At 39.7% G+C, this 25,495-nt stretch overlaps 2 protein-coding genes across 2 annotated transcripts in view; one reads left to right on the forward strand and one right to left on the reverse strand.

Moving 5' to 3' along the window:
• Positions 1-24: 24 nt before the first annotated feature.
• KIF4A (kinesin family member 4A) overlaps positions 25-25,495 on the forward strand; it is a 186,884-nt gene continuing 161,413 nt past the window's right edge. The window contains exons 1-7 of the mRNA XM_053580928.1: positions 25-119; positions 424-564; positions 675-789; positions 17,821-18,011; positions 19,688-19,780; positions 20,821-20,987; positions 21,227-21,321. Of these exons, the coding sequence (XP_053436903.1) occupies positions 448-564; positions 675-789; positions 17,821-18,011; positions 19,688-19,780; positions 20,821-20,987; positions 21,227-21,321 (778 nt within the window). The 5' untranslated portion in view covers positions 25-119; positions 424-447. The remainder of the gene's footprint in view (positions 120-423; positions 565-674; positions 790-17,820; positions 18,012-19,687; positions 19,781-20,820; positions 20,988-21,226; positions 21,322-25,495) is intronic.
• Positions 5,326-5,936, reverse strand: LOC128578351 (60S ribosomal protein L29-like). Its single transcript, XM_053580940.1, has one exon. The coding sequence runs from the start codon at positions 5,906-5,908 to the stop codon at positions 5,429-5,431; it is 480 nt and encodes a 159-aa protein (XP_053436915.1). The 5' UTR covers positions 5,909-5,936; the 3' UTR covers positions 5,326-5,428.

Genomic DNA, 25,495 nt, shown 5'->3' on the forward strand with positions numbered 1-25,495 from the left:
TTGGCTGCGTTCCGATTGGTTAGCGTCTCTGGGATTTATTTGAAACTAGGCGGTTAAAGCTCCGGTTGCGACTGGGCGGCGGGAGACCAGGGAAGACCGAGGAAGGGACATTTAGTTTGGTGAGTTAAGAGGGGCATGCCTTAGCTCAGAGCCTGTTTTCCTGGTACCCCGGGGCTTTGGTTCTTTGTCGCCGTCCCCGTTGGAGTTTTATCTTTTTGTTTTAGATGCTACTTTCCTCTTTTTAGTGTATCGGCTGACAGGTAGTCCCGTTGTGGCCAAGTCCTGAGGCCGCGATCCACCTAGGAGGGGAGCCTGTAGCCTCTAAGCCTGAGTTCCCTAACCCACCCACACTCTGGGGAGGAGCCGTCGCACCCTTGCTGATCTACGAAGATTCATCAGCAAGCCTTGTTTTTCTCCCTGCAGAGACGGTTCTTGGGTAGGATAAAGATGGAAGAAGTGAAGGGAATTCCTGTAAGAGTGGCTCTGCGTTGTCGCCCTCTGGTCCCCAAAGAGATTAGCGAGGGCTGCCAGATGTGTCTTTCCTTCGTGCCCGGGGAGCCTCAGGTGCGTAGCAGAGTCCAGGCCTAAGCCTGAAGAACTGGGGCCAAACCGCAGTGAGGGGTGTGGCCTAGTCTTTTTTTTTTTTCTTACGCCCTGTCACTTGCCTTCTCTAGGTGGTGGTTGGTACTGATAAATCCTTTACCTACGATTTTGTGTTTGACCCCTCTACTGAACAGGAAGAAGTCTTCAATACAGCAGTAGCACCGCTCATAAAAGGCATATTTAAAGGTGAGGTTATCTAATTCGTCAGATGTTTCTTGAGAGTATACTACTATGTGCCAGGCACTATGTTTGAACACTATGCTGCAAATACAGGAATGTATGATGCCTTCAAAAAGCCCCTAGCCTAATAACCTTTGTGAAAGTCTCTGTACCCTTGAAGCTAGTTTTATACTTTATTTGCTTTCTGTGGTTCTATTCATGTTTGACTTGTATATATATATTTTTTTTCCTGAAACCTCATTTGATTATAAGCTCTTTGGTGGATACAGATGGTGATTAGTGTCATAATCCTACTTGAGGCCCAGACACTGCAAAGCTTGTTGAGAGATTCAGAGATGAATAATACAGTTTCTAGGCCCTGAAGGAGTTCAAAGACCAAGGGGTAGAAGTTGAGGTAGATGACTACATAAGTAATTTTGAATGCATAATAATTTTTTAGTTTTTTATACCTACCTTAAAAAATATTTTAAAAGTTAAAAAGATACAACCATCAGTCCTGCTATATAAGTTCCACTGTATAAGTAGCACTCTTATACAAAGTGGTATGACAAACAAAAGGCTGGCACTAACTACTTGGGGGATTTGGGATGAATCTCACAGGATAGTGAAACTTTTTGAGACAGGTTTTGAATAATGAGTAAAATTCTTTTAGGTAGAGAAGGAGATTTCCTAAAGCCCCTGAATACTCTGGCTAATTAATCTTTATAGCAGAAGGCTTTAATGTTGTTAAGACCGTAGCAGTATTCTAAAGAAAGGAGCCGTTCTTGAGTGACATCTAATTGTTACTCTAGAGGAGTGGTTATTTAAGATTCAACACAATAAGTATGGTCGTTACTAGTGCCTTAAATTTGAAAGGGATATTTGTGTATCATCTCTTTTAAACTTTCCATCTAATGAAAAGTGCTTTCTACCATTACCTATGTTAGGTGAACTTCTAGTTTCTGTTTAAAATTTTTTCTTTGAGGTTGGGGATGGCACCTCATGCCTATAATTGTAATAACCCTAGCACTTTGGGAGGCAAGGTGGGAGGATTACTTGAGGTCAGAAATTTAAGACCTGCTTGAGGGTGGCGCCTATGGCTCAGTGGATAGGGCGCCGGCCCATTATACCGAGGGTGGCAGGTTCAAACCCTGCCCTGGCCAAACTGCAGCAAAAAAATAGTCAGGCATTATGCCGGACACCTGTAGTCCCAGCTACTCGTGAGGCTGAGGCAAGAGAATTGCCTAAGCCTAGGAGTTGGAGGTTGCTGTGAGCTGTGTGACACCACGACACTTTACCAAGGGCCATAAAGTGAGACTCTGTCTCTATGAAAAAAAAAACAAAATACCTGCTTGAGCAACATAGTAAGACCTGGTCTCTACAAAAAAAAAAAAAAATAATAGAAAAATTAGCTGGGTATGGTGGTGTACCTGTATTCCCGGCTACTCAGGAGGCTGAGGCAGGAGGATCCCTTGAACCCAGGAGTTTGAGGTTTCAGTGAGCTGTGGTCATGCCACTGTCTTCAAGCCTAGGCAACAAAATAAGAACTTTTCTCAAAAAAAAATTTTTTTTTAAGTTAATGTGAGGGTATGAACAACCAAATCACAATATTTAAATTTGATGGTAGAATTCTTCTTGTAGCTATGTCCTACCCCTAAAAGATGTGCCATACACCCCTACGTTGTGCCCATTCAGTGCGAGCACCCCAAACCCCCTCCCCCTTCTCTCATCTCCCCGTCCCATCCCTCATCTCCCCTGCCCCTATGCTCATATACAAAGTGGTATGACAAACAAAAGACTGGCACTAACTCTACTTGGGGGGTTTGGGATGAATCTCACAGGATAGTGAAACTTTTTGAGAAAGGTTTTGAATAATGAATAAAATTCTTTTAGATAGAGAAGGGGATTTCCTAAAGCCCCTGAATATTCTGGCTAATTAATCTTTATAGCAGAAGGCTTCAATGTTGTTAAGACCATAGCAGTATTCTAAAGAAAGGAGCCGTTGAATTGAATTTAATTCAATTCATTGAATTGAAATGAATATTTTTCCTATGTGGATGTGAATTAGATCATCTACTGGCTTCATATTAATATTGAGTACATCGGATATTTGCTTTTCCATTCTTGTGATACTTTGCTGAGAAGAATATGTTTCAACTACATCCAGGTTAATACAAAAGATGTGAAGTCACCATCTTTTTCTGGCTGAATAGCATTCCATGATATGCATATACCACAGTTTTTAATCCATTCCTAAATTGATGGGCATTTAGGTTGTTTCCATGTCTTGGTGATTGTAAATTGAGCTGCAATAAACAATCTACTGCATATGTCCTTATGACAAAATTATTTTTTTTCTTCTGGGTAGATGCCTAGTAGTGGTATTGCCGGGTCAAATGGGAGATCTAATTTGAGTTCTTTGAGGATTCTCCATACTTCTTTCCAAAGAGGCTTGTATTAGTTTGCAGTCCTACCAACAGTTTTAAGAGTGTTCCCCTATCTCCACATCCATGCCAGCATCTGCAACTTTGAGATTTTGTGATGTGGGCTAATCTTCCTGGAGTTAGGTGGTATCTTGGGGTGGTTTTGATTTGCATTTCTCTGATGATTAGGGACAATGAACATTTTTTCATGTTTGTTAGCCATTGGTCTGTCTTCCTCAGAGAAGGTTCTGTTCATGTCTCTTGCCCAGTGATAGATGGGATTATTAGCTCTTTTTTTTTGTTGAATAATTTGAGTTCTCTATAGATCTTAGTTATAAAGCCTTTGTCAGATTCATAATATGCAAATTTTTTTCTATTCTGAAGATTATCTATTTGCTTTGATTGTTGTGTCCTTAGTTGTACAGAAAATTTTCAGTTTACTAGACTTCAGGCTAAATTATAAGTCCACAGTGATCAAAACAGATGGTATTGGCAGAAAAATAAAGACATAGACATTTGGAACTGAATAGAAAACCAAAAGATGAAACCAGTCTCTTTTAGCCATCTGATCTTTGATAAACCCAACAAAAGCATACAGTGGGGAAAAGAATCCCTATTCAATAAATAGCGCTAGGAGAACTGGATAACCATGTATGAAAGACTGAAACCTGACCCACACCTTTCACCCCTTACAAAAATTGATTCAAGATGGATAAGACATTTAAATCTAAGGCAGGAAACAATTAAAATCATAGAAGAAAGTATTGGAAAAACTCTTGAAGATGTCAGCTTGGGAAAAGATTTTTATGAAGATTTCCATGGCAATTGTAACAACAAAAAAAAAAATTAGCAAATGGGACTTATTTAAACTGTCTCATGAATTTATTTTTCTTTGACAGGGAACTCAATGACTTACAGCTAGTCGAGCTGATATTTGGTTTGTGGCCACCTCTAATTACATTACAAAGATCTTTATATTGAAATGAAATTTGTTTTCTAGTAATTACTACCCAGTGATGTTAGTTCATCCCTTTGCAGAAACCTTCTAGGCAATAGCTATCCACATATTCTTTTTAATGTCATAGCTCAAGGCACATTGAACACGGTTCAGATTTTAAAATATTAGTGCATTAATCTCAAACTTATAAAAATGTCATAAGAACAGCATATAGAACTTTTTTTCCCCTGAACCATTTAAGATGAGTTGTTGACTAGATGCCTCCCAAATACTTTAGTGTGTATTTCCTACATAGTAGGACTTTCACTTAAGTTGCCATGATATAACCATCAAAATTATGAAATTTACATTGCTACCTTGCTACCATCTAATCCTCAAACCCCATTCAAGTTTTGCCAGTTGTTCCAGTAAGAAAAGCAAAAGGATGTGATTCAAAATTATGTGTTATATTGAGTTGGGCTGCCTCTTCAGTCTCCATTCCAAAACAGTCCTTCAGTTTTTTTTCTACTTTTGATGATCTTGACACTTTTGAAAATCACAGTCCCAGTTATTTTATAAACCTTTGCTCAATATTGGTTTATCTGATGCTTACTTATGATTAGGTCAAGTCGTGCATCTTTTAGCAGGGATATCACAGAGAAGTGGTCCAGTTCTTCTCGTTGAGTCCTACCAGGCAGCACATGATTTTTTTTTTTAATTATTAAATCATAGCTGTGTACATTAATGCGATCATGGGGCACCATACACTGGTTTTATAGACCGTTTGACACATTTTCATCACACTGGTTAACATAGCCTTCCTGGCATTTTCTTACTTATTGTGTTAAGACATTTACATTCTACATTTACTAAGTTTCACATATACCCTTGTAAGATGCACCGCAGGTGTAATCCCACCAATCACCCTCCCTCCGCCCACCTCTCCACTTCCCTCCCCTCCCTTTCCCCCTGCCCCGTATTCTTAGGTTATAACTGGGTTATAGCTTTCATGTGAAAGCCATAAATTAGTTTCATAGTAGGGCTGAGTACATTGGATACTTTTTCTTCCATTCTCGAGATACTTTACTAAGAAGAATATGTTCCAGCTCCATCCATGTAAACATGAAAGAGGTAAAGTCTCCATCTTTCTTTAAGGCTGCATAATATTCCATGGTGTACATATACCACAATTTTTTTTTCTGCCTCAAGTTTATTTGTACAAATAGCACAGGAGGACCCCAGCCCCATACAGACAGCAGCCTAGAGGTCACACCAGTCCTTTTGTCCTCATGGCAGACAGGTGCCTCTACTCTGGAGCCTTCATGGGGGCCTGGGCACCTTTGGGAGCCTGAGCTGGAACTGAAGCTGGAGCTGCAGATGAAGCAGCGGATTGGGCCTTTGTCTGATCCTTGACCTTAGCCTTTGGCCAGCAGAGCCTGAGATCCTTGGCAATGCATGCACGAGCACGCTTCCCAAGCTTGGGGTGGGCGATGTAGGCAAGTTGACTGAGTTTATGGCTGGCACCCTTTGGAATCTTGGTCTTAACCTCCTTGGGCTTTATAAGGGCCTTTATAGCTTCAGCACGTGCACTCACGGCCTTGGCATTGTTGGCCTGCATCTTCTTCAGGCCCTTCTTGTTGTGCTTCTTGGCAAAGCGCATGTTCCTCAGGAACTTGGGATCTACCCCCTTAAGAGATTCATATCTTTGTGATCGGGGTTTCTTGATGCCATTTCTGTGCCATTTTCGAGACTGGTTGTGTGTGGTCTGGTTCTTGGACTTGGCCATGTCTGCACCGCAACCCGCGACGGCCGAAGCACCTACAACCAGAAGCCATATACCACAATTTATTAATCCATTTGTGGATTGATGGGCACTTGGGCTTTTTCCATGACTTAGCAATTATGAATTGGGCTGCAATAAACATTCTGGTACAAATATCTTTGTTATAATGTGATTTTTGTTCTTCTGGGTATATACCTTGTAGAGGAATTATAAGATTGAATGGCAGGTCTATTTTTAGATCTCTAAGTGTTCTCCAAACATCTTTTCAAAAGGAATGTATTAATTTGCATTCCCACCAGGAGCGTAGAAGTGTTCCCTTTTCTCCACATCCACACCAACATCTCTGGTCTTGGGATTTTGTGATATGGGCTAATGTTACTGGAGTTAGATGATATCTCAAAGTAGTTTTGATTTGCATTTCTCTGATGATTAAAGATGATGAGCATTTTTTCATAAGTCTGTAGGCTGTGCACCTGTCTTCTTCACAGAAGTTTCTCTTCAAGTCCCTTGCCCATCCTGCAATGGGATCACTTGTTCTTTTCTTGCTTATACGTTTGAGTTCTCTGTGGATTCTGGTTATTAAACCTTTGTCGGAGACATAACCTGCAAATATCTTCTCCCATTCTGAGGGTTGTTTGCTTGCTTTACTTACTGTGTTCTTGGCTATGCAGAAGCTTTTTAGTTTGATCAGGTCGCAGGAGTATATTTTTGAAGCTGCTTCAATTGCCCGGGGGGTCCTCCTCATAAAATACTCACCCAGACCGATTTCTTCAAGGGTTTTCCCTGCACTCTCTTTGAGTATTTTTATAGTTTCGTGTCTTAAGTTTAAATGTTTAATCCAGTGAGAGTCTATCTTAGTTAATGGTGAAAGATGTAGGTCCAGTTTCAGTCTTCTATAGGTTGCCAGCCAGTTCACCCAGCACCATTTGTTAAATAGGAAATCTTTTCCCCACTGAATGTTTTTAATTGGCTTGTCAAAGATCCAATAACGGTAAGTAGCTGGATTCATCTCTTGGTTCTCTATTCTGTTCCAGACATCTACTTCTCAGTTTTTGTGCCAGTACCATACTGTTTTGATCACTATCAATTTATAGTATAGTCTGAGGTCTGGTAGAGTGATTCCCCCTGCTTTGTTTTTATTTCTGAGTAATGTCTTGGCTATTCGAGGTTTTTTATGATTCCATATAAAACGAAGTATTATTTTTTCAAGATCTTTAAAGTATGACAGTGGAGCTTTAATAGGGATTGCATTAAAATTGTATATTGTTCCTGTGGCTCAGTGAGTAGGGCGCCGGCCCCATATGCTGAGGGTGGCGGGTTCAAACCCAGCCCTGGCCAAACTGCAACAAAAAAATAGCCGGGCGTTGTGGCGGGTGCTCGGGAGGCTGAGGCAGGAGAATCACGTAAGCCCAAGAGTTAGAGGTTGCTGTGAGCCGTGTGATGCCACGGCACTCTACCCGAGGGCGGTACAGTGAGACTCTGTCTCTACCAAAAAAAAAAAAAATTGTATATTGTTTGGGTAGTGAGTTTCATAGTTCTCTTTATAGAGATCTTTCACGTCCTTTGTTAGATAAACTCCCAAATATTTCATCTTCCTTGGCACTACTGTGAATGGAATAGAGTCCTTAACTGTTTTTTCAGCTTGACTATTGTTGGTATATATAAAGGCTACCAGTTTATGAATGTTGATTTTGTAACCTGAGACGTTTTGTAGTAGAATCCCTGGTGTTTTCCAGATATACAGTTATATCATCTGTGAAGAGTGAAAGTTTGATCTCTTCTGACCCTATGTGGATACCCTTGATCGCCTTTTCTTCCCTAATTGTGGTGGCTAAAACTTCCATTACAATGTTAAAGAGCAGTGGAGACAATGGGCAGCCTTGTCTGGTTCCTGATCTGAGTGGAAATGATTTCAGTTTAACTCTATTCAATACAGTATTGGCTGTGGGTTTGCTGTAGATGGCCTTTATCAGTTTAAGAAATGTCCCTTCTATACCAATTTTTTTAAGTGTTCTGATCATGAAGGGATGCTGGATATTATCAAAAGCTTTTTCTGCATCAATTGAGAGAATCATATGGTCTTTGGTTTTTAATTTGTTTATGTGCTGAATTATACTTATAGATTTACGTATATTGAACCAGCCTTGAGACCCTGGGATAAAACCGACTTGGTCATGATGTATAATTTGTTTGATGTGTTGCTGGATTCTGTTTGTTAGTATCTTGTTGAATATTTTAGCATCTACATTCATTAGTGATATTGGTCTATAATTTTCTTTTCTTGTTGGGTCTTTTCCTGGTTTGGGGATCAGGGTAATTTTTGCTTCATAGAACGTGTTGGGTAGTTTTCCTTCTTTTTCCGCATTCTGGAACAGGTTGAGTAATATAGGTACTACCCTGTTTCCCCAAAAATAAGACAGTGTCTTATTTTAAGGTGTGCTCCCAAAGATGTGCTAGGTCTTATTTTCAGGGGATGTCTTATCTTTCCTGTAAGTAGGTCTTATTTTCGGGGAAACAGGGCAGTTCCTCTTTAAAGGTTTGGTAGAATTATGACATGAAGCCATCTGGTCCCGGGCTTTTCTTTTTAGGGAGATTTTGTATGGTTGATGCTATTTCAGAACTTGATATGGGCCTGTTCAACATTTCTGCTTGATTCCGGCTAGGTCTTGGAAGGTGACGTGCTTCCAAATATTGGTCAGTTTCCTTCAGATTTTCATATTTCTGAGAATAAAGTTTCTTGTAATATTCATTAAGGATTTTTTGAATTTCTGAGGAGCCTGTTGTTATTTCGTCTTTGTCATTTCTGATTGATGAGATTACAGATTTTACTCTTTTTTTCCTGGTTAGGTTAGCCAAAGGTTTATCTATTTTCTTGAGCTTTTCAAAAAAACAACTTTTTCATTTATTGGTCTGTTGTATAATTCTTTTGTTTTTAATTTCATTTAATTCTGCTCTAATTTTTGTTATTTCTTTTCTTCTACTGGGTTTGGGGTTGGAATGTTCTTCCTTTTCCAGTGGCTTGAGATGTCCCAATAAGTTGTTAAGTTCCTCTCTTAACGTTCTCTTGAGGAAGGCTTGCAGTGCTATAAATTTCCCTCTTAGGACTGCCTTTGCAGTATCCCAGAGGTTCTGATAATTTGTGTCTTCATTGTTTTGTTCCAAAAATTTGCCAGTTTCCTTCTTATTCTCATCTCTGACCCAGCTATCACTCAGCATAAGGTTATTTAACATCCATGTTTTTGTGTGAGTATGCAGATTCCTGTTGTTACTGAGTTCAACTTTTATTGCATGGTGGTCCAAGAAGATGTAAGGAATAATTTCTATTCCTTTAAATTTACTGAGGTTAGACTTGTGACCTAAGATGTGATCGATTTTTGGAGTATGTTCCGTGGGCTGATGAGAAGTATGTGTATTCAGTTTTGTTGGGATGAAATGTTTTGTAGATGTCTGCTAAATCCAAATGTTCGATGGTTAGGTTTAAATCTAAATTTTTTTTGATTAGCTTCTTATTGGAGGATCTATTTAACACTGCCAAAGGAGTGTTGAAATCTCCAACTATTGTGGAGCTGAAGGAAATCAAGTTGCTCATGTCTGTTAGTTTCTCTTATAAATTGAGGTGCATTCTGGTTGGGTTCATAAATATTAATAATTGAAATCTCATCATATTGAATATTACCCTTAACAAATATGAAGTGACCATTCTTATCCTTCCGTGCTTTTGTTGGTTAAAGCCTATTGTATCTGCAAATAGGATCACAACACCTGCTTTTTTCTGATTACCATTTGCCTGAAATATGGACGACCATTCTGTCACACTGAGTCTATATTTATCTTTGAAGGTAAGATGTGACTCTTGTATGCAGCAAATATCTGGCCTGAGTTTTTGTATCCAGTCAGCTAACCTATGCCTCTTTAGAGGACTGTTTAAGCCGTTCACATTAATGGAGAATATTGATAAGTCTGGTAAAATTTTGGGTATCGAGTTTTTCGAAAGTCCAGTGGACATTTTTAATCCTTTCGCCACTGTGGAAGTTGGAGTTTGATCAAAAATTCTGAGTGAGTTTACTTTTGTGGTATAGGATTGGGCTGGTCATTATGGAGGATAGGTCTGAGAATATCCTGAAGACTGGTTTGGTTATGGCAAATTTCTTCAAAATATGAATGTCATTAAAGTGTTTAATTTCTCCATCATAAATGAAACTCAGTTTAGCTGGATACAGGATCCAGGGTTGAAAGTTATTTTGCTTTAGGAGATTAAAAGTCGATGACCACCCTCTTCTGGCTTGAAAGTTTTCAGCAGAGAGATCTGCAGTCATTCTAATATTCTTCCCTTTGTAGGTAATGGCTTTCTTACATCTGGCTGCTTTCACAATTTTCTCCTTCATATTAACTTTAGTGAAGTTAATTATGATATGCCTGGGGGATGTCTTATTCAGATTGAGTTGTGATGGGCTTCTGAAACTGTCTGGTATCTGAATTTCAGAATCTCTTGGCATGTCTGGAAAATTCTCTTTCATAATTTCATGGAGAAGGGCCTCTGTGCCTTACAAGGCCACTTCATCACTTTCAGGGATTCCAATGAGGCGGATAGTAGCCTTCTTTGAATTATCCCAGAGCTCTCTGAGAGAATGATCTGTTTTTGCTCTCCATTTCTCTTCCTCTTTGAGCGTTTGGGAGCGTTCAAAGGCTTTGTCTTCAATGTCAGAAATCCTTTCTTCTCCTTGCTCCACTCTGTTTGAGGGTTTCTACTGTATTTTTCAGATCTTCGAGGGCTGCAAATTCTTGCTTCAGTGCATCAAAATCCTTGGTGGTTTTGTCTTTAAATTCGTTAAATTCTTGAGACAACTTTTGAGTTTCTCCTCATATTTCTAATTCCGACTTTTAAATTGATCCTTGAATTTCCAATTCCAAATTTTCCTCCATTCTATTAATCTTGTTTGTTTTTTTTTTTTGGTTTTTGGCCGGGGCTAGGTTTGAACCCGTCACCTCCGGCATATGGGACCGGCGCCCTACTCCTTGAGCCACAGGTGCCGCCCTAATGTTTTTTGTTTGTTTTTTTTTTTTGGTTTTTCATTCTATTAATCTTGTTTGCAATCCAAATTCTGAATTTGATTTCTGACATCTCGGTCAGCTGTTTATGAATGGGATCTTCAGTTACATCTGCCATATCTTTCCTTGGGGTGGTTGATCTATTCTGGTTATTCATGTTACTAGAGGTTTTCTGCTGATTGCGCCCCATGATTGTTTTACACTGTTTGATTTTTCCCCTCGAGCTTTGTTGAGGACCTGTACAGTGCTATGGCCTGAGAAACTGGGGACCTGTTTGGTGTGGTGGGACTAAGTGGTTCTGTCTTGTTTTCAGGTGGTCTCTGTTCGACCCTAGTGAAACAGTTACTCTGGGTTGAAGTCTCAACTGTGGAGAAATACCAGCAATTAAGTCACCCCGCCCATCACAGGCAACAATTGGAAAAGGAAAATCAAACCTTCCTACAACCACACACCTAGGGCACCACCTGAATAGTCCTTGGGTGATTGGCTCAGTTCAAAAAGTCCAAATCAGTTGTCTCAGTCAGCACCTGTCTCAGGCGGGAGAGTTTAAAAGGTCTCTGGCGGGTGGGGCCTTGGTGTGTGTCACACTTTATGGGGGCAAGACATGATTGCAAGAGGGACTTTACCTAACAATTGCAATCAGTATAACCTGGTTTATTGTACCCTCAATGAATCACCAACAATAAAAAAAAAAAAAGGTCTCTGGCAACTGGATCGCAGGAGTCTGGTGACTACTCAGATATGGCTTGCTCCAGTGCTCCATGGAGTCAGGAGGACCCACCCAGCAAATAGATCAGTCTGGGAAGGTTAATGCCTCCTTCCCCACCTGGCATGACTCTGTCATACCCAGTCACTGATAGCAGCGCAGGGCTGTGACCTAGTTGCTTGTAGTGAACAGATACTCCAGGGGTTTGCACCTGCCTCACTCACAAGGAAATCTATTTCTGCTCAGACAGGCTGCTGCACTCTGCCTCTATCTAGCAGGGGGAGGTGAGGCCTGATAACCTCGGGCGCTTGATGGAGGCTGGGGGGTGATCACTCAGTTCCAGCCCTGCCCCTGATTGATGTTACTGACAGAACAGAAGAGAACAACTTTACGGGTATTTGTTTCTGTCCCTGCTAAATTCCCGGGGCCTGTGTTTCTGTTCCAGATCTGTTCTGTGGTGGTTGCCACCTGAGTAGATGCCCGGCCTCCTCTGTTTGCCCAGAAAGACAGGGGGTGTGACTTTGGAATATCCGGGAGTGAGCCCTATTGTTGCCAAAAGACAGCTGCTGCTCTGCGCCTTGGGGTACCGCCGCTCCGATGTGTTTCCCTCTCAGCCAACCATCTTCTCCTCACTTGTGTGCCCCAGAGTCAGCACTGACCAGCTGCAGTTTAGGTCCTGTCCACACCCCTCGAGAAATCACCCAAGAATCTGGACTCCTGGGCGACAGGCCTCCAGACCTTAGAGTGAGAGTGGAGGGGAGTGCTGGGAGCTCAGAGTTGCAGGTAGAGAATATATACAGTTTTATACAGTTTTATGCCTGGCAGGAGAACGCTGTTGCATGCTAGTAGGGAAGGTAGGTCCAGTTTTTAGAGGGTGTCTCCCGTGGAGTGTAGTGGGAGGTCCTTTGAATTCTGCTCGTTTGTGGGGCACTCCGAGCCATTCTCATGGGGGAGGGGACTCCCGTCCGCTTGGTGGTGGATTTTGTACCTTTTGTTTGTATCCTTGTGGTCGCAGCTCGCCTCAGCGGGGTTGATGTGCGTTCTTCAACTTTCTCTCTTGGTGCAGCTCTAATCCGCCAGGTTACTTGCTAGATTTCTTTCCTTTAACTCTCCTTCTGGACGGGAGCCTCTGTGGAAAGCTGGCTTCAGTCAGCCATCTTTTCTCCGCCCCCCCAGCACATGATTTTGATTTGTTCTATTAGTGCTGTTATACATTTTGGTCATTTGATTAGTAAGCTGTTGATCTTCTGGGCTTCTCCACTATAAAGTTAATCACTTCTCCTTTTTACATAAGGCATTTAGAATAGGCATCCTCAAACTTTTTAAAGAGGGGGCCAATTCACTGTCCCTCAGACCATTGGAGGGCCGGGCTGGACTATAGTTAAAAAAAAAAAAAAAAACTTATGAACACATTCCTATGCACACTGCACATATCTTCTTCTTCTTCTTTTTTTTTTTTCAGTTTTTGGCCGGGGATGGGTTAGAACCCACCACCTCCGGCATATGAGGCCGGCGCTTTACTCCCTTGAACCACAGGCGCCGCCCTGCACATATCTTCTTTTGAAGTAAAAAAACAAAACGGGAACAAATACAATTCACACCGCCTCATGTGGCCCTGGGCCACAGTTTGAGGACCCCTGATGTAGAAGGCTATTAATGTGGTTCTGTATAATTCTCTTCTAATTAGCCATCTCCCCTTTCCTTTAGCCATTCCAAAACAATGTGGTCTTCAGACCCTTCACAATCTGGTCACTGTCCTCAGAATGTACGTCTATAGCATAGTAAGAACACTATACTTCTAATTTTATATTCTTAACTTGAAAAATTATTAGAATTAGAGTGGCGTCTGTGGCTCAAAGGAGTAGGGCCCTGGCCCCATATGCTGGAGGTGGTGGGTTCAAACCCAGCCCCGGACAAAAAAAAAACTATTAGAATTATAGTACTCAAAAGCAGTATAGGCCAGGTGCAGTGGCTCAGAGCTGTAATCCTAGCACTCTGGGAAGCTGAGGCAGGTGGATTGCTTGTGCACAGGAATTTGAGACCAGCCTGAGCAAGGGCAAGACCATCTCTAAAAAACAAAACAAAACAAAAAAGGCAGGATAAAGTAGAAAGTGGTTCCATGTTTGGTTAACATTGTCCTCAGTTGCAAAAACAAACCCGGTTTTTTTTTTTTTTTTTTTTTTTTTGAGGCGGGGAGGAACAGAGTCTCACTCTGTTGTCCAGGCTATAGTACCCTGGCATCAGCCTAGCTCACAGCAACCTCAAACTCCTGGGCTCAAGTGATCCTTCTACTTCAGTTTCCTGAATAGGTGGGACTACAGGTGCTCAAACAACGCCCAACTAATTTTTCTATTTTTAGTAGAGATGGAGTGTTGCTCTGGCTCAGGCTGCTTTTGAACTCAAACAATCCTCCCAGTTTGGCCTTCTAGAGTGCTAAGATTACAGGCGTGAGACACCATGCCTAGCCAAAGCCAGTATTTTTTATAGTTAGCTCAACAGCACCCACTTGTACTCTGAACTCCTGGTACTATAGAACCCTGAGTATTTTGTAAAAAGTACTGAAGCTTGGTTTCCCAAGTCATTGCTATCAGTACATATCTGTGGTATTAGCAGAAAATTATGGAATGTTTTTTTCTCTTACCCCATGGTTTTGCCAGGTGATGGGTAGTACTAGCAATCTATTACAGTAAAAAACCTCAATTTCGCATTATCTTATAATCTTTCATGTAGACCAAGTTCTTTCATAACTTCAAAGCTTTCATTTAGATTGACACATTGTTTTAAAACTTAAAAGTTTTTCTTCAGACTTCTAAATTATCTTGGTAAATAGTAGTTAACAACTTTGAAAAAAATATTCTGATCATTTAACAGAGAAAGCTTGCCTGTGTTCCTTTAGACCATATCTACCATCCTAATATGAGTTATATTTTTTCCCTAAGTTCATATGTTTTTTACCTTGATGTGAATTTAGATTTGTAGTTCCTTCTAGATGCCATGCTTACAGTTTTAGTAGCTTCTACCCTACAGTTAATTAGTGAGTTACAGTTATACATCTATTAACATCGGGGATACATTCTGACAAATGCATCATTAGGTGATTTCATCATTGTGCAAACATCATAGAATATATTTACACAAACCTATATGATGTAGCCCTCTACACACCTAGGCTCCAAGACTTCAAAGCTGTATAACATATTACTTTACTGAATACTGTAGGCAATTATAACACAATGGTAAGCATTAGTATATCTAAACATAGAAAGGGTACAGTGAAAATACAGTATGAAAGATAAAAAGTATAAATATAAAAAATGGTATACCTGTATTAGAGCACTTATCAAGAAGGGCGTTTACAGGACTAGAAGTTGCTCTGGGTGAGTCAGTGATTGGTAAGCAAATGTGGAGACCCAGGAGATTACTATACACTAGTGTAGACTTTATAATAAATATTGTACACGTAGGCTACACTCAATTTATAAAAAATTTTCTTCAATAATAATTTAACCTTAGCTTACTGTAACTTTTTTACTTTATAAACTTACTAATTTTTTATTTTTTTCCTATTTTTAGTAGAAACAAGCTGGTTGGTCAGACTAGTCTCAAACTCCTGAGCTTAGGCAATCAGTACACCTGCCTCGGTGTCTCAGAGTGCTAGGATTATAGGCATGAGACGCATACCCAGCCTAACTTCTTAATTATTTTTTTTCGAGACAGTCTCATTTTGTCGCCCTCGGTAGAGTGCCATGGCATCACAACTCACAGCAACCTCAAACTCTTGGGGTTAAGCGATTCTCTTGCCTCAGCCTTCCAAGTAGCTGGGACTATAGGTGCCCACCACAATGCCTGGCTATTTTTTGGTTGTAGTTGTCATTGTTTGACAGAGCCAGGCTGGGTTCAAACCCACCAGCTCCAGTGTGCGTGACTAGCGCTCTAGCTGCTGAGCTATAAGCGCTGAGCCCTAACTTCTTAATTTTTTAAAAACTTTTTGACTCTTTTGTACTAACACTTAGCTTAAAATAAACATATACCTGTATAAAAGTATTTTCATTCTTTAATCCTAATTTTATAAGTTTTTTTCTATTTTTAAAGTTAACATTTTTTTTTTTTTACTTTGTAAACTTTTTGTTAAAAACTAAGACACACATTAGGCTAGGCCTTCACAGGGTCAGGATCATTAGTATCTGGTTTTCAGGGGCATCAGTAAAATGCATGGAGCGGTCATCTCCTATGGTAATAATGCCTTCCTCTGAAATACCTCCTGAATGATCTACGTAAGGCTGTTTTACAGTTAACTTTAATTTTGTAAGTAGAAATAGACTCTTTTTTTTTTTTTGAGACAGAGTCTTACTTTGTCACCCTCAGTAGAGTATCATGACGTCACAACTCACAGCAACATCAAACTCTTGGGCTCAAACGATTTTCTTGCTTCAGCCTCCTAAGTAGCTGGGACTATAGGCGCCCACCACAATGCCCAGCTATTTTTGTTAGCAACAAGGTCTCACCCTGGCTCAGGCTGTTCTTGAACTTGTGAGCTCAGGCAATCCACCCACCTTGGCCTCCTATAGTGCTAGGATTATAGGCATGAACCATCATCATATAATGACGATGTATGGTGAAGTAAATACATAAACCACTAACAGTCATTTATTATCATTATCAAATATTATGTACTGTACATTATTGTATGTGGTATACTTTCCATGTCTGGCAACAAAGTAGATTTGTTTACACTATTATCATCACTAACACGTGAATGATGTGGCTAGGCACCTGGTGCACAGTGGTTACAGCGCAAACATACACCGAGGCAGGCGGGCTCCAACCCAGCCCGGGCCCGATAACCAACCATGACAACTGCAACAAAAAATAGTCGGATGTTGTGGTGGGCGCCCGTAGTCCCAGCTACTTGGGAGGCTGAGGCAAGAGAATAGTTTGAGCCCAAGAGTTTGAGGTTTCTATGAGCTGTGACACCACAGCACTCTACTGAGGGCGACATAGTGAGACTCTGTCTCAAAAAAAGTTTTTCAGTGTCATTATAATCTTATGGGACCACATCATTATGCAGTGCATGACGGCATGATAATTCAAGTGAAATAAGAATAGCCCATGTATTGTCTAGTTGTTTCTTTTTAAAATATCTCTACAGTTGTAGTAGGGTTTATCTGTCTCTAATTGTAGTCAAAACTTTATGACATTAAAGGAGAATGCCTAAGTTACTAGTGATTTGGGTTATCAGACAAGAGAAAATATAAAAACTGATGTATAAAAAGGAGCATTTTTACTGAAATTAAACTGAAACTGAAATATATTTTGTGGGTTTTTCTGCAAATGATAATGGGTGACAACAAAAGACACAGCCACTGTTTAATAGTGCATTCTGTTTAATAATTTAGAAAATACAAATGAGGAAAAAAAGAAAACCCAAACAAAAGTCATTTATCATCCTATTACTCAGAAATAAATATCAAAATGTTAATAATTGGTATTCTTTGATATATTCCTATACATATACTTAACAGTTATTTTTTTAATATTTTTATTTTATTTTTACTTAACAGTTATTTTTAACCTGCTTTTTTACAGTTAATTTTATTGTGAACACCTTTGAATGAATGATTCTTTATCAATCCTCTATAAAAGCAAAAGATATATATCACTTTGAATCATACATCAATGATACTTTTGTGAGGAGCCTGATAATATGGCCCAGATGTATTCTGAGAGTTCAGATAGGAAGTAGATATTTTCATTGACTATAAAAAACAATGTTGTTGCCTTTTAAAATGAAGACTCTTAATCAAAGAATTATATGCCATAATCTCTTCTTTCTATTCAACTTCTAGGATTTTTTATTTAATTACCATAGTTAGAATTGCTTGAAGTAGGGAGCCAGTAGACTTACAAAGCTTTGAATGGCTTTTTCAGTGATTTGGCCACCTTCACTTCATTCATTTGTATCTTTAATTGTTTGACTTCATATCATTTAAGGGGCTATAAAGAGGGGGACACATTCTAAGGTTATGTCTGCTATTCCTAAGAGACTGTCTTAAGAGAACAATCTCAATTTTATTACAATTAATTGCTGAAGGAAATAAGAGTATATCGAATGTATGAAAATGTTTGAATACTACTATGCATGCGACTTCTGTTTTGCCAGGATATAATGCAACTGTCTTGGCCTATGGGCAGACTGGGTCTGGAAAAACTTATTCGATGGGAGGTGCATACACTGCAGAACAAGAAAATGAGCCAACAGTTGGGGTCATTCCTAGGGTAATACAACTACTCTTCAAAGAAATTGATAAAAGGAGTGACTTTGAATTTACTCTGAAAGTGTCTTACTTGGAGGTAAGTGATTTATTTTTAATTATTATGAATTCAAAATTATCTTTATAGAAAAATTCAACTCAGATGTTTTCCTGGCATGACTCAAATTAGTAAATTGCATTTTTAATAAATTAATAGAGAAAACTTATTTGCTGTTAGATCTGGCTCCCATAGAATTCTTTCCTTGGTGTTAAAATAGTTTCCTTAATCTGATTGTTAAAGGAACTGGCATTGCCATTTAAAAAGATGATATAAATTCTTTAATTCCAGTTTTTTCTCTATTACTGATTTCCTATAGAGTCCACAGAAAAGTGTTTGCTTTCCCTTTACTGTTTTGATGCTTAAAAGATAATGCTGCTGCCTTGTGAAGAATGTTATAAAAATCAGGTGAAATGTTAGGCTGTGTAAGTGATGATAGAGTGTGTTAATTCAACAGATATTTATTGAGAACCTACTGTGTGCCAGGCCTTATGCTAGGCACTTGGATATATCAGGTACTTGGGATGTGTCAGTAAATAAAACAGATTAAATTTCCTGCCTTTGTGGGAGTTTATGGCTAGTGTATATATTAATAGGCAAGTAGACTGGCCAGTTATATCTAATCTCATGACACCAAAAACACATGTTTAGAGAACTAATGGCTCCTGGGAAACTAGCTGGCTAGTTCTATAGCAGTGATATGTTATCTTTAAGAAAGAATAACAAAACTAATACAATTTAAGCATACTATTATAAATTGTCTGTGAATACTTCATCCTGAAGTTGAATCTCAATCTTAATAGGTATTAGAGGTATGGAATTAGAAGAGCGAAAGTTAACAGCATTAGATTAGTTTTCTTGAGTCTCTTGATTAACCTAGTCCCAGCCAAGGTAAACAAATATAAAAATAACTTGGGAAATTGGTATGTTAAATAATGGCACCAATAGTAATAGCAAATATCCTGCTTACTCTGTGCTAAACACTGTTCTAGGTGTCTAAAGTTCTGCTTGCTGTTGAAATGTTGTCACTTTTCCTTTTTGCATCTCCATCCCCTCCCCACCTAAGGATCCATTATTCACATTTTAACAAGATTGGTGAATGTGATGGTATTATGACACTGTCAAAGAACTGAATTTGGGTACCTGTGTAATTTTACATGTGTTCTATTTTTAAGAAACTCTAAGAGAGCAGTTTCAATTGTGTTACAAGTGATATGTGAATTCATTCTTGTAGCATATCAAATGATTACTTATAGGGTTAAAGGCCTTTTCTTCATTCTAAAAATAATACGTATTCATTGTAAACCAATTTTAAAATACAAAAAGTCACAAAAACATTTTAAATTACTTGGGTGGTACCTGTGGCTCAGTGGGTAGGGCTCTGGCCCCATATCCCGAGGGTGGCGGGTTCAAACCCGGCCCCGGCCAAACTGCAACAAAAAAATAGCCAGTGTCTATTTTTATTTATTATTTTTTGTTGTGGGAGATGCCTGTGGTCCCAGCCACTCAAGAGACTGAGGCAAGAGAATCACCTAAGCCCAGGAGTTGGAGGTTGCTGTGAGCTTCATGATGCCACGGCACTCCACCGAGGGCGATAAAGTGAGACTCTGTCTCTATAAAAAAAAAAGAAAAAAAAAATTAAATCACGTGTGACTCCACTACCCAGAGATTACCACTTTTAACATCTTGATTTGCCACTTTATTTTTAATAATACCAGATTTATAATGAAGAAATTTTGGATCTTCTATGCCTATCTCGTGAGAAAGCCCCTCAAATAAATATACGGGAGGATCCTAAGGAAGGCATAAAGGTGTGTTTGTCTCTTATTTCATGTTATTAAAAAATGTTGGCAACATCCCTTTTATTTGCCACTGTAGTTATAAATGGCTGCTAATATCTTATGTGTCTTTCAGGTTTTATGTGATGCCTCTGTTAATCTAGATGAGAGATCTACTGGGAAAGGAAGTCTGCATATTTAATTTTGTCACCTTGTTACTTCTTGAAGGAATGCTAATATCAATTAAATATTTTAAAATTACTTACAGAGTTCTGAGGCTAATTAGTCCAATATTGTAGCCATTACTCATAAGTGACTATTTAAATTTAAATTAATTGGTTTGGCGCCTATAGCTCAAGCGGCTAAGGCGCCAGCCACATATACCAAAGCTGGCGGGTTCTAGTCCAGTCTGGGCCCACCAAACAACAATGACAATTACAACCAAAAAATAGCCGGGTGTTGTGGCAGGCGCCTGTAGTCCCAGCTACTTGGGAGGCTGAGGCAAGAGAATTGCTTAAGCCTAGGAGTTGGAGGTTACTGTGAGCTGTGATGCCATGGCACTCTACCTAGGGCGACAGCTTGAGGCTCTGTCTCAAAAAAATAAATAAATAAATAAATTTAAATTAATTAAAATTGAATAAAATTAAAATTTAGTTCCTCCAGCATACTAGCCACATATCAAGTGCTCAGTAGCTACATGTGGCTAGTGACAGCTGTTACTACAAAACTTGGGAGAACTTACATATAGTTAAAGATCTTAAAAAGAAGATCCCCTTCACTTGGAGCTCCCTGGAAGGCACCTTAGCCATTGCTACCCTAAACTCTAGAGATCTTTTCTAGCTCTAGTATTGGCTGGTACCCTTATTTGTGGTGTTCCTAAGGAAGATTGGAGACCGTGGTTTCCTGTTATTCACAGGCTTAATAGTGAAAAAGTTCCTTTTTACCACAATGATTCTGTTTATTGAGGTTCTGCTGGAATATCAAAGCATTATTTTAAATCACCAATCCCTATATTTTTCATCAAGTATTTGAAGTATGAATCATAAAGGAATTTTTTTCTTTCTTGGAATTAGATTGTAGGACTCACTGAGAAGACAGTATTAGTTGCCCTGGATACTGTTTCCTGTTTGGAGCAGGGCAACAACTGTAGGACTGTGGCCTCCACAGCTATGAATTCTCAGTCATCCCGATCTCATGCCATCTTTACAATCTCTATAGAACAAAGAAAGAAAAGTGACAAGTAAGTTAAGATTTAAAGAGTAAATATTTTTAATATTAGTTCTATTAAGGTTGAATATTAAGCTGCTTCTTCAATTGACTTGACAAATCATCAGACATCAGATTGTGAGCACTAGTGACCAATGGAGCCATTTTGATGGACTTGAAAGAAAATGGGAACTGATAGCTGATCAGCTTTTATACTCAGCTACTCTCAAACTACGGACCATTCTCACTTGTGTCTTCCTGTCATTATTATAGGAATAGTAGTTTTCGCTCCAAGCTACATCTTGTAGACCTGGCTGGATCGGAAAGGCAGAAGAAAACCAAAGCTGAGGGGGATCGTCTAAAAGAGGGTGAGAGAGTAATTAAGGTCACAATTGTAGATAAAAACTTCTAGTATTCTTGTTGGTATTATTGGTTTATTGACTGGGATATTTCCAATCACTTCTTTTGTTTGTTTGTTTTTAGAGACAGTCTCACTTTGTTGCCCTTGGTAGAGTGTAGAGTGCTGTGGCGTCATAGCTCACAGCAACCTCTTGGGCTTAGGCGATTCTCTTGCCTCAGCCCTTGAGTAGCTGGGACCACAGGCACCTCCCACAACAAAAAATAATAAATAAAAATAGACACTGGCTATTTTTTTGTTGCAGTTTGGCTGGGGCCGGGTTTGAACCTGCCACCCTCGGTATATGGGGCTGTTGCCCCACTCACTGAGCCACAGGTGCCACCCCCAATCACTTTTTAACAGTAACTACAATTCAAGTTTGAGGCCAATTTCAGAAATAGTGAAAATCTTTTTCTTTCCCTTGCATTCATTCTCTAATTCAGGTATGAGATTTGGATCTGGTTTGTGGTTTGATTTTATCTGACCCAGGCAAGTTTTACTTTTGTTTTATCCCCAACTACTTATAATTAAAATCAATGCCCTTGGCTTAGCACCCATAGCTCACTGGTTAGGGCGCCAGCCACATATACCGAGGCAGGCGGGCTCTAACCCAGCCTGGGCCTGTTAAACAACAATGACAACTGCAACAAAAAAATAGCCAGGCATTGTGGCAGGTGCCTGTAGTCCCAGCTACGTGGGAGGCTGAGGCAAGAGAATCGCTTAAGCCCAACACTTGGAGGTTGCTGTGAGCTGTGACATCATAGCACTCTACTGAGGGTGACAAAGTGAGACTTTGTCTCAAAAAAATAAAATAAAATAAAATCAATGTCCTGATTCTGTCATTTTAAGTATTCTCCATCCCTTCAGATGTTGTCACATATAAACCTCATCTTCTTTCAAGTTGCTGGATTTAAGTGATGAAGCTCCTAAGGCTAGAAGAACCCTTTGGTGTACGCTATTAGAAACCTTCCTCTCTGGCTCTGCACCTATAGCACAGTGGTTACAGTGCCAGACACATACACCTAGGGTGGCAGGTTCGAACCTCACCCGGGCCAGTTAAACAACAATCACAATTGCAACAAAAAGTAGCTGGGCTTTTTTTTTTTTTTTAACAAAAAAGGAAACCTTCTAGCATGATAGTGACCTGGTAATCTGCATGCTTTGGGAATGGTCCTTCAAGTGATTATTATTTTTTATTTTTTATTTTTTTTGGTTTTTGGCTGGGGCTAGGTTTGAACCTGCCACCTCCGGCATATGGGACCGGTGCCCTACTCCTTGAGCCACAGGCGCCGCCCCCTTCAAGTGATTATTAATTTAACAAAAATTAATATCTAGCTCCTGTTTCTCAATTTTTTCTTAAGGACCTCATTAAAGATTTCATCAAACACTTAGCCAAGTCTGGATGTATTGTATATACTGTATTTCTCGTAGCTACCAGCTTAGTAGCAGTACAAAAAGAAATGAGGATTAGCCTAAACTGACTTTTTCTTAGTGATTCAAGCTGACTTTTATTGCTTATTTGTCCATTTATTGGTTCTAACAAGCTGTACCTGTAATAATCTAGACTTATATCAAACACACTAGTCTGTAATTTATAGATTAACTTTTACCCTTCTGTCCAGTCTTCTGGAACATCTTTCTCCATGATTCCTCAAATACCATTGACATGGCTTCAGCAGTCTTGTTTGAAATTATTCCCATTTCCTTTGGCTATAATTCATCTGTTCCAAGATGTTTGAACTCTTATTAAAAGAGTTGACTTTCAGTTCTCTCTTGGGAATAGAGAAGGAAGAAGGAAAAATAGTAATTGAGGATTTTACCTCTGTCATTTATCATCGTTATACTGTTGGTATAGAGAGACCTATTTCTTCCTTATTTTTTCTACATTTAAAACATGTCCTTTTTTGTTCTATATTACACTTGTTATTTAGCTTTTTTGATAGTATGTTTAAAAGTTTTTATACTTTCTTTACCTTCTTCTTTTTTTTTTTCCCCTGCGGTTTTTGGCCGGGGCTGGGTTTGAACCCACCACCTCCAGCACATGGGGCCGGCGCCCTACTCCTTTGAGCCACAGGCGCCACACCACCGTGTTTTTTTGTTTTTGTTTTTTTTTTAAAGACAGAGTCTCATTTTATTGCCTTTGGTAGAGTGTTGTGGCATCACAGCTCACAGCAACCTCCAACTCCTGGGCTTAGGCGGTTCTCTTCCCTCAGCCTCCTGAGTAGCTGGGACTACAGGCACCTGCCAAGAACACCCTGTGATTTTTTTGTTGCAGTTTTGCTGGGACCAGGTTCGTACTCGCCACCCTTGGTATATGGGGCTGGCACCCTACCCACTGAGCCACGGGCACTGCCCACTTTCTTTATCTTCTTTTGAATGTTCAGTTCCAAGTTGTTTTATTTAATAGCCATATTGAGATATAATTCACATACTATAAAATTTGCCCATTTAGACTGTACATTCCTGTGGATTTTAGTATCTTCACAGAGCTGTATAACTGTCACCACATTTTAATTTTAGAGCATTTCATCACCCCAGAAAAAATCTTCATATCTATTAGTAGTCACTCCTCATTTCTACCCCCTTCCTTAGCCCTAGATAAACTACCAACCTACATTTCACATAAGTGTAGTCATGCAATATGTGATCATATGTGACCAGCTTAGCATAAGATTTTCAAGGTGTATATATGTTGTAGCATATCAGTCCTTTGTTCCTTTTTATTACTGAATAATATTCCATTGTATGGATAGACCACATTTTATTTGTCTATTCATCAGTTGTCTCCAATTTTGGCTATGATGAATACTGCTCTATGAACTTCCATGTACAAGGTTTATTTATTTATTGATTGATTTATTTTTTTGAGACAGGATCTCACTCTGGCCAGAGTGCCTTAGCATTATCTTAGCTCACTGCAATCTCAAACTCTTGGGCTCAGGTTATCCTTTTGCCTCAGCCTCCTGAGTAGCTAACACTACAGGATGACAGTTGGCTAACTTCAACAAATTTTTTTTGAGATGGAGTCTCACCATGTGACCCTCAGTAGATTGCTATGGCGTCTCAGCTCACAGCAACCTCAAACCCTTGGGCTTAAGCTATTCTGCTGCCTCAGCTTCCCAAGTAGCTGGGACTACAGGCGCCCGCCACAGTGCCTGGCTATTTTTTATTGTTGTAGATGTCATTGTTGTTTAACAGGCCTGGGCTGGGTTCAAACCTGCCAGCCCCGGTGTATGTGGCCAGCTCCATAGCCACTGAGCTATGGGCGCTGAGCCTAATTTTTAAATTTTTTTATAGAGATGAGATCTCATTATTGCCCAGGTTGGTCTTGAACTCCTGGCCTCAAGCAATTCTTCCTGCCTCAGCCTCCCAAGGTGTTAGGGTTAAGTTATGAGCCACTGCCCCTGCCCTGTTTAAGTTTTTGTGTGTACAGATTTTTATAATTTCTTCTAGATAATACCCAGGAGTGGAATTGCTGAGTCATATGGTAACTCTAACTTTTTTTTTTTTTTTTTTTTGTAGAGACAGAGTCTCACTGTACTGCCCTCGGGTAGAGTGCCGTGGCGTCACACGGCTCACAGCAACCTCCAACTCCTGGGCTTCAGCGATTCTCTTGCCTCAGCCTCCCGAGTAGCTGGGACTACAGGCGCCCACCATAACGCCCGGCTATTTTTTTGTTGCAGTTTGGCCGGGGCTGGGCTTGAACCCGCCACCCTCGGCATATGGGGCCGGCGCCCTACTCACTGAGGCACAGGCGCCGCCCAACTCTAACTTTTTTTGTAAATTAAGAAATAATTAAAATAACATTCACCCTTTTGAAGTGTAAATTCATTGATTTTTAATACATTCATGAGTTTGTAAAGCCATCACCCCAAAAAATTTTAGAATATTTTCATCACCTCAAAAGAAACTTGGACCTGTTAGCAATCATTCCTTAGTTCCCCCCAGCATATGTTCTCCATTCCCCACCTTGAGTAATAACTGACCCTCTTTCTGACTCTATAGATTTTTCTATTCTGAGCATTTCATATAAATGGAATTATGTAATGTGTGGTCTTTTGTAACTGACTTCTTTCATATAGCATAATGTGTTCAAGGTTAGTACATTTTGTAGCATGTACCAATACGTCATTCCATTTGATTGC

This window comes from Nycticebus coucang, chromosome X, assembly GCF_027406575.1.
Source record: "Nycticebus coucang isolate mNycCou1 chromosome X, mNycCou1.pri, whole genome shotgun sequence".
NCBI lineage: Eukaryota > Metazoa > Chordata > Mammalia > Primates > Lorisidae > Nycticebus > Nycticebus coucang.